Source organism: Anopheles funestus, chromosome 2RL (assembly GCF_943734845.2).
Source record: "Anopheles funestus chromosome 2RL, idAnoFuneDA-416_04, whole genome shotgun sequence".
NCBI lineage: Eukaryota > Metazoa > Arthropoda > Insecta > Diptera > Culicidae > Anopheles > Anopheles funestus.
In genome coordinates this window covers 52,354,354-52,363,699 of record NC_064598.1, presented here as the reverse complement: position 1 = coordinate 52,363,699, position 9,346 = coordinate 52,354,354, and the positions used below count along the sequence as shown (strand labels likewise).

Sequence of the window (9,346 nt, the reverse complement as noted above, 5' to 3'; positions counted from 1 at the left end):
CCATCCGGATCGTCTCCCCGTAGCAAGGACTGACTATCCAGCTACGTTGTAAAATAAGTCTAGTAAGCCGGCGTGACCTGTAAGGTCGTTAAAGACAAGAAGAGAGAGAGAAATGCAATATGGAGTACCAAAAAACTTGCTCACTCTTATCGAGTTGACGCAAAGGAGTGAGTCGTTAGTCGGCGTAAAGAGTGAATGAGTTAAAAGAGCAAAAGAGTGAGTAAAAGATTCATTAAAAAGCACCCTTCAGGCTGAGGGCCGTAGTTGAAAAAAAAGGAAAATTTTTTCCTGATATGTAATGTTTAGTAAGTGTTCTCATGAGTGCCAGAAGAGGACCAGTCGTTTATAAATATTTAAACATGACAAAAAAAGTTTATTTTCATAACTTTTTTGATATTGTAACCTCTCTTGGAATGAACATTTTTGGTTGTGGAATGGTTTATTTTACGATTATTTTATATTAGAACTTTAGTCCTAATCATGTGCTACGCGCTAAGGCTAGAACCTTTTCTAGCAAGGAACTAAAAGGCTAGGTTGAATGTACTTCGTCAACGGAGAGTAACTGATAGCATGATTTGTATTAGCTTTGCATACCTTCAGGCGTTTTCGATTAAATATATCTATGATTACAGCCTTAAAACTTTTTAAAAAAGTATAACCGTATTCTCAGGCAAGCGATCGTAAATCGTATATTAAACTCCAGCTTTAAAGTGTACGATCGGGACAAGATCATCATTGTAACACCTTGCAATACATTTTTAGACCCTACTGTATTCCCAACTTTCATCACCTCGTCGTTTCTTTGTCACATTTTTTTATTTTCAATTATGTTTATAAAAAAAACCCCTTCTCTTTTGCTGCGTTCAACTAACTGTAGCTGCCACCATGCGGTTACATCCTTCATGGGTGTGTATCGCCCAAGGATCGATAGCTCACTCGATCCTTTGTACCTTCCTCCCTCCCTCCCTCGATCTCTGCCTCATCATGAGCACCTGATACACCGAACTGACCGAACCGATCATCGCTAATTTGATACTTCTAGCCACCTTGCTTTAGCTTCCTTTGTTTCAACCGTTTCTTCTTCCAACCGTTGTCCAAAGCGGACCGAAAGTTGAAAAGTTTGACAGGCCGAATCATCACGGTGGACGCAAGAGGGATCAACGAAAGTATTGTATCCGCAGGAAGCGCCTACATTGTAACAGGAACTCTTCCTGTGACAATCCGGTCCCATTTTGGTACAGCGATCGAATTAAGTTGTGGATTGATTTGTATAACATGTCAGCGGCACAACATGACGACCAGATAGATATCTGTTGGAAAAGGTGGGGAAACTATCAGTTACATCATCGTACCTTTCCCATGGTTGTTTTTGTTGTCCTCTTGGCGCATCTTAATTCTCTGTTCGTTATCGATAAGCGCACTGATGAAGTAGCTGCTTGGGTGAGTCGTACATGTGGGAAAAGTGTGACATTATCTAAATCGGACCAGAACCAGTGTCCTGCTAATTGAAAATTCTGATCGGCAACTGTTTCACGATGATCGTGTCCCCCCACTTCACAACATATGATCTATGCTCATCCTTTGTTCAGTTCCCGTTATGTTGCCGTTGCTGCTCCCAATCGAATATCGAATGGCAGCCGAACGCGCCCCCGTATTCCCGAGCGAAACAGGATACTTGCATGAATGTCCGATCTCGTCACGATGTTGCTGACATTCGGAAGAACACGGTCGCTTTCCTTGACGTCAGGTTGCTTCTTGAGGTGTAGAGAAACAAACACACACACACACACACAAGCTGATCGTAATGTTCCTACGGTCCGGACAGTCTTTTTCTTTAGCGCAGTAAGTTCACCCGTTTACAAACCACGACCTTTCCGGATCTGTCCCTATGCCTGTACCGGCCGGTAAAAGACACAGACACAGGTTCAACGTAAAACCGTAATGTTCAACCGAGCGTCACGAGAACAGGAATGAGAGAACGTGTCCGTGTGATCCACCTTTCTCAGCAGGCCACTTGGCTGAAGGATGATGTTGCGAGGTTTTTGGGGTTTGCTGTTGTGTAAGACGAGACGCGAGAGAAAATCTGTCTCGAGAGGGATTACCTACGAATAAGGAGGAAGGAGTTAAGCAGACGATCCAGCAGGTCGATCTTACGTCCGTATAAAAGCATCGAGATCTGGGAAATGACCTCCCTCAAACGATAGCTCTTAGCAGGGTTAACTTTTTTTTTCTCTCGGACGCTTCCTTCTGTTTTACATCCGTCTGGGTGGTCCTGCACGTCAAAATGTGTCTCCCTGTTCCCTGCTTCGGTCAGCCTTTCCGATGGAACTCAATCGACGGATGCTGATCCTATTCAGATTCCCTTTTTCCAAACTCCAGAAAACTTTGGAGCAGTTAAGCATATAGTGAAACGGATCGTAGTAAGCCAAACACACGCACACGCACACACGCAGAAAGACAATTCATTGATGAATTTGCGATCGATCGATCGAATTGCTCATTCAAGGGAAAAAGGCAGTGTTCCTTTGGGGTTATTTGCAAAACGATCAAAGAGAGGCAAAGAAGATGGTTCAGACACACACACACATTCACACACATCACAGCCTGCTAGGAGCAGGTCGAAGGATGCTTAATGGAGTGTGTGCTAATTTGTTAATAAGCTTCATACTGCCGGACAATAAAGATCCATGAACCATGGTAAAGGTGGACGTGTGTCGTTTACTGCAGAAGAACGTGTTCTGTGCTTTTTTTTTTTTTTGGTCGATACTTTTATAATTCAGGGTCACTAACATCAGGGAAACAAAGAGTAGAACCCTTTGATGTTTGGTTCAATAAAATGAACGGCTTGGAATATTTTCATAACAAACAAACAAACAAACGTGAAGTTTAAAAAAAGCTTAAAAAGAATATATTTTTCGCACAGATAAGTTATAAATATTGAAAAAGAATACGGGATTGTAACGTAAAAAATATTAAAAATCAAAATTACTCATTTCAAGGAAGGAAACAGCAGGAATTACACAAAATATGCTTTAGCTTATTTTACTGCAAACTCCGAAAATAAATCCATTCCGCTCAAATGCTTTTACTTTTGCAACGAACTCGTCGTTCCTTTTTTCCCAATCCAAGCAACCCAAAAAACAAAATGGCGTGTGAGAAAAACGCGCGGCAAAGAAATTGATTATACCTATTTCTTTCCCATTCCCACAGCTCTTTCGCTCTTTTTTTCTCTCTCTTGTTTTCCTCCCTTTCCACCCTCCCCCTAACCCGCTTTTTCCTCCACACTGAGAAAAGTAGACACTCACTCCACATGCTACTACTATTATGCTGCCTTTTACCACGGATCACATCATAGACGCCATTGTGTTTTTCTTCTTGTTGTACGTTGTTGTTGTTGCTTTGCTTCTCTTGGTTTTCCCGCTGAAATAAATAAGTGTGGTGATGGCTTTTTTTCGGGAAAGTGGCGGAAAGTGTGGCGAACGTGGCGATGGGTGTAAATTGAAATGAAAATGAAGCCCCACAACAGGCAACGCCAACGGCAACGGCAGTAACGCGGTTACGTCGAGATGGGTTGTTTGTGCGTTCTGCTGGCAGGCAGCAATTTCCGTTCTGTTCCGTTTCTGCATTACGTGTACGCCACCGGTAGGTGTTTGGCTCCATCCGCTTTCATTCTGTATTATGAAATGTCTTTTTTCTAAAGCGACTGTTACACTTAAACTTTCCAATTCATTTATTTGAATGGTAATCGCATGAAAGTACGTGCTAGTTCTGTGAAAATGCTGTGCGAAATGTGCTTGACAAATGTGAATTTGTGGCAACATGAGATGAAAGAATTGATTTGTTATTGGGTTGATGTTCCCCTGAAACGAGGCCAAATATCCCAGACTGGGCGAATTGCGCATCGTCATGCGTCTGCCATGTTATAAAGATTATGACCCGCTCCTAATTCATCCCCAACAATGTAGCCACGACTAATATTTTCACGAATGAAATATTAACGCAGACACAAAATATGTTACGGGAAAACGATCAGAAGTCCCATTTTTTTTACATTTTCCTGTCACTGTCGCAAGCGACAGCGCTCGTTCGGCAGCGTCTGTTTCCAGAATGAAAGAAATTGTGTAAAACTTGACCGGAACCGGGTGAAGTACCGGTAGTATCGATTGTTGAAGCCCTAAAAACGTCCACATGATTCACAAACAGCGACAGCAATAAGGTTCCTCTTTCACTTTGACGCTGTTTGTGCAACGAACAACACAATCCGAACGGTTTTAGCTGCGGCTAATAATTGCGTCCCTAAAATGTGGACTATTTCTAAGCCACAAATGTATGTAAAATTCATTATTAATTTTATCCGTTTGATCAAAATCATAACTAAGGAATAATTAGCTCATTGCAGATTTTTTTTTATTTTATTTTTTTACTAAGTCAGTTTGAAATTTAATAAATTATGTAGGTTTGGTTTCCTATGTTTTATCATTTATTTTCTGTCACTTTCCAAATATTCCAAAGTGTTATTATACTAGTAAAATTATTTAATAAAATAATAATGCATTTTAAAACTATACCATTTTTATAAAATTAACTCCAACTTCGCATATGGAAATGAAATAAATTACTATTTAAAAAATGCTTTTTTCCAAAAGAAAAAAGAAATAATCCGAAATAGCTGTCAATATAAAAAAGCACAAAATGAAACAAAAACAAAATTTACTAAATATTAATGTAATTGCTCTTCAAACATAATAAAATACATTGCAACAAATAATAAAACATACACAATAATAACATGAAACTACAAGCGGAAAAGGATTTTTCTCCCCTTCATACTCCCTCCTCACAGCCTTTCCCTTATCCTCCCGCCCCACTTGATGTGGTTCTTATGTTTCATTTATTAAAATATCGTCTCACTCCAATAATAACATTTCCTTTCCGGTACTGACATCCTAACCCGCTCCCACCGGCCCCCTCTCCCGTTCCTCCTCCTCCTCCTCCTACACACTTCTAGTGTCCAAGAGCAAGTTGGTAAGGACATCGCCATTGCTAAAACGGTTGGGAAAAAAGAGGAAAACCGACCCTGGATCGAACCACTGTCAGCCCCGTCGATCGTGCGATCAAAACAAGTGACTGCTGGCCGGCGGAGTAAAACAAAGTGATATCGATACTTTTAACGCGCCTGGCAGCTAAAACAACGTTCGCCTTATTATTTCAACTGCTGTCTCTTTCCCTACCGTGTTTCGGTCGGGTCCGTTACGGAGAAGATTTATTTTTACTTCTTCCGACGGTAGAATCCACCTTCAATCGGAACGGAAAACGGTTTAAACGGTCAGCGTACGCGTACAATTTGATCCTTTCCTTTTGTTCCGCTAGGGTTCCTGTTCGGTGTGGTACCATCGTTAGGAGCATCTCGTAATCGATACTTTAACGTTTGATTGGACACCAACCCACCAAAGGGGAGCTGGAGAGGGTATTTTAAAAATTAATTTCCACAACTATTATAAATGCTTAAGAAAGAGTTTTGAAAAGTATAAAAGTGGAATAATTTTAATGTTTGAACGACATGCTTCCAATTTAAATAGTTTAAACCAAATAGGACGGAAATGCCTATGTGAAATCCGGTAAAAAAAATCATTGAGAAGAGGAAATAAACATCAAACAAACATCACTCTAGGGAGCCTACTTTGATGATCAAACTAAACATTTCTTTTTTTCTTTGTTTTCTCCAAAGCCTACTATTACGCAAAACGCCCACTTTTCGCACACAAACACCGGAAGGAGTTTGCCACTCGCTTAACCACACCACCACAAACCGAACCCTAGCTGATTTATGTTTCCTTGATTTATTTCCGCCTAATCATTTGTTTACTCAGTGCGCGAAGCGTATAATAACCGGGTCCTTCCTAATCCACCCCGAACATATTGTTCCGGTCAGTGTAAAAACCACGACGGGGGGATTGGGTTTGTGGTTTTCTGCCGGTTGGATGTTGTACCATGGCGTAATCATCGTACCCGGTCGTCAAGGGAGTAGGTAGCGCAGCAGAGCTTAACCCACGGGAGGGTGATGATCAAAAGTGATTTAATCAATCAAACGAAACGATGACGCGCGGTGTGGACAATCGAACAAAAGGGTAGGACGTGGACAAGATAGTGTAACTTTGCGCTTCCTTTGCGATGGGAAGTAGGAAGGGGTTTTTTTTTATTTGCTTCCGTTCCACATTGTTTCCCGCGTAATGTACATATGTACCTGCAATAGGATGTTATCATGAGCTGGTTTCCACGTGGCAAATTGTCTTCACTACAGTTCCGTTCTACACCATCCCAGTATGCACGTGCTGGCTGAGAAGGTACATATAATAATAGCGATTAGCTCGTTGAACGTGGCTAGACCGAACGCATCCTGTCGATGAGATGAATGATTTCATAAAGACCGACGAAATAGATGAAGTCACCCGATTGTCCCTGTGGGCTGGTGTGGTTTGGTAAATTGATAGGTGTAGATGCGAAACGCACAACCCCCCGAACAACGACACTTCCGCAGGCAGCATGTTCCTGCGCAGAACTACATGTGGCGTCTTCTACTCAAGTGGGTCTCTCCCTCTATCTGTGATTGGGATGGGAAATGTAAATAATATGGCATACCGGCTGGCCGGCCGGTAACGCAAACGATCCGTGTTCCGTAATTCTGATGATGAGAATGATAAGTTAATTTGATTCAAATCACTGTCATCTGATATGCTCGTGCTTCTAGCCGTGATAAATGGTGGGAATATTCCATTTTTGTTTTTAATTCAATTTATTGTCTGGGCTGTTCATGTTAACAATTTTATTCGTTTATTGTTCAACGGGTTAGTTTATTTAACTCAACATTATGCGAGGAGCGATTGTGCGATGCGCTCCCATTTGAAAATTTCACAAGGCCTTACAACTTTTTTGAGCAATTTAGCAAAATTTTTAAAAGTGATATTTTATAATGCGAATTTGTTGCAATAAGTTTCTTTTCACTCAAATAATACTTTAAATTTTAAAAAATTAAAATAAAATTTTCAACTCGAAAATTTCATAAGGCTTACCATTTCATAGGCCCTTGCCATTTTTCTGGGAAATTCAGCAAAATTTAAAAATTGTTTTATTTTAATGCGAATCGATTGAAATGAGTGTCTTTTCACTCAAGTGATACTTTAAATAAAAAACAAAAAATAAATAAAAAAATTTACAAAATTTTACAATTTCCTAAGGCTATAGCTAATGGGTCAAGAGCGAAAGAGATATTTCAATCGCTCCGGTCATCTTATTGTGCGCGCTCCCGCACAGCTCACGGGAAAAAGAGGTAGCTGTATCGCAGGAATCGCTCCTGCGTGCAGCGCTCCTTGTGGTGCGAAACTTCGCTCCTGGGAGCGCATCGCACAATCGCGATATCGCTCCTGTGTGCAGCGCTCCGTGTGGAGCTACCTCAAGCGCACAGCACACTTTAGAGAGTGAGAGCGGTGCGCTCCGCTCTTGCAAAAGAGCTACTTGACCCAACACTAGTCGCGAGGAATTAACTCTTGCAAATTTTAAGTCGCTGTAAGTGTGAATAGGAAGAATGTAAGGAATAAAGGTAAAACAATAGAATATTTTAATTAAACTCGCTGCAGCGAACGTTAAAAAACAAAAATAACGATAAAATATTCAGATAAAGATAAAACAATGATAAACAACAAATTACAGAAAATGGCACAGCATGGAGTGCTAACAGGGGAATACTTGCCACAACTGGCTTATTAAACATCATTGTATAATACAGTGGGATACTCCGGTTGCTTCTGAGGGACATAGAGAGAAATGACAATCCTAGGTTAAATATGTTTCTTTCTCTAGTACACCGCCGGAGTTCTGCGCAAGTTCTGAAGGGATGAACGTTTATTTTTCAATTTTTATCGACCACATCGGGGATCTTCTTTGAGAACAAAATGTGGAATTCATTATCGTTTATCTTATTGATCGAGAACATAAACCACTCATCCAGTGGTATCTTGTAAAGGTATTTCTATATGGTTTGATTGGCGATTATTGTTCCGATTTCTCTATCCTCCAGAATAAGGTCACTTTGCTTTCGATCTTTGTCTTCGGTAACGCCTGATGTTGGAGAACCTGAACTAAGCTTCATTTCGACGAGGCTTTCTCCAAAAGGAAGAATATATAAGGAATAGTTGAAGAAGTCGTAGGAGTTTATAGGATCTATTTTTGCGGCGGAATAGTTAAAAAGCATAAATCATTAAAACGAATTTCGGAGTAATATCCGGTATTTCATAGGCAAAATTAGAGAGGATTTGAGGATCTATTCCGAATTTTCCATCACCAATGTAATAAAAGCTTCTAGATGGACGAAATTATTTTAATGTAAGCGTAGGATCAATGAGACAAAATACTGAGGTAATGTAGGTAATGGTACATTTACTATTACGAGCCCTGTACGGCAATTTTGATTTTTTTAAATATTTTTATTTACCACCCCAATGAAACAGAACATACAAAAAAGCACCTGCAAAGTACCTACAATGTTTCGTTCGCACAGTGTTTGCGGCCTTCCCTTCTGTATGTTGCGTTAAGCTATTGTGCAAACACAGGTGAATGCGTTCTTTCCCCTTACTTACACGCACACTGCACTTGATGGTCGGTAAAAGATGGTATGTGTATTTGGAAATAAAATAATTTACCAAAGTATAAGCTTAGGTTTACCCCGTGACCCATTGCGTACGTGATTCAAGCATGCATTCGCTCAGTACACGTGCACCATACCGTACAGGAACGTCCAGAATAGTACGTAGGTGCACAAACCGCTCAGAAACCCATGGGTGAGAAGGCTCTTCCTGCTGATGAAATACTTCTGCCAATTAGATCCTGATTTCAACAGCAGCATCTGCCACAGGCCTAGAACGGCAAGCACGTAGAAGAGAAATCCTAGCACACCGGTAAGTCCCAAAACTCCTGCGAATGGTAAGAAATAAAATGTTAGCGAAACTTGCGACCTAACCCGGAATCACCTATTGCCGTACCTGCGGTACTTCCTGATAATGCTGCCATGGAGGTTCGGCAATACTCCACGGCGGATGCATTGTTTCGTATGGCAGTATCACTGTACGCAATGATTTCTCCCGTTTTGGTTTCTCTCGTTTTAACGCGTGTCGTAGACATGATTGTACGGAACGGAAAAAGTATCCACGAAATTGTAATTCACACCATCAATGTTTTGATTTGGAAAATACAATTGACAGCAAGTGTTTATTTGGACAGGCTGCACAATTCGGTGCTCGTTGACAATCAGCAGTCGGGAGGAATATATTAACGAATTAATACCATTTCAAAC

The 9,346-nt window shown here is 40.7% G+C and overlaps 1 protein-coding gene across 1 annotated transcript; it reads right to left on the bottom strand.

The window, feature by feature from the left end:
* Nucleotides 1-8,652: 8,652 nt before the first annotated feature.
* On the bottom strand, nt 8,653-9,263 carry LOC125762423 (ER membrane protein complex subunit 6). Its single transcript, XM_049424491.1, has 2 exons — nt 9,036-9,263; nt 8,653-8,967 (listed from the first exon to the last, which is right to left on the bottom strand). The coding sequence occupies exons 1-2, from the start codon at nt 9,172-9,174 to the stop codon at nt 8,759-8,761; spliced, it is 348 nt and encodes a 115-aa protein (XP_049280448.1). The 5' UTR covers nt 9,175-9,263; the 3' UTR covers nt 8,653-8,758.
* Between the last annotated feature and the right edge of the window lie 83 nt (nt 9,264-9,346).

Excerpts from the sequence above, each read along its gene's own strand:
- LOC125762423 (XM_049424491.1), bottom strand. The coding sequence starts at position 9,174 with ATGTCTACGACACGCGTTAAAACGAGAGAAACCAAAACGGGAGAAATC. Across the intron at positions 8,968-9,035 it reads ATTATCAGGAAGTACCGCAG|GAGTTTTGGGACTTACCGGT; the intron begins GTACGGCAATAG and ends TACCATTCGCAG.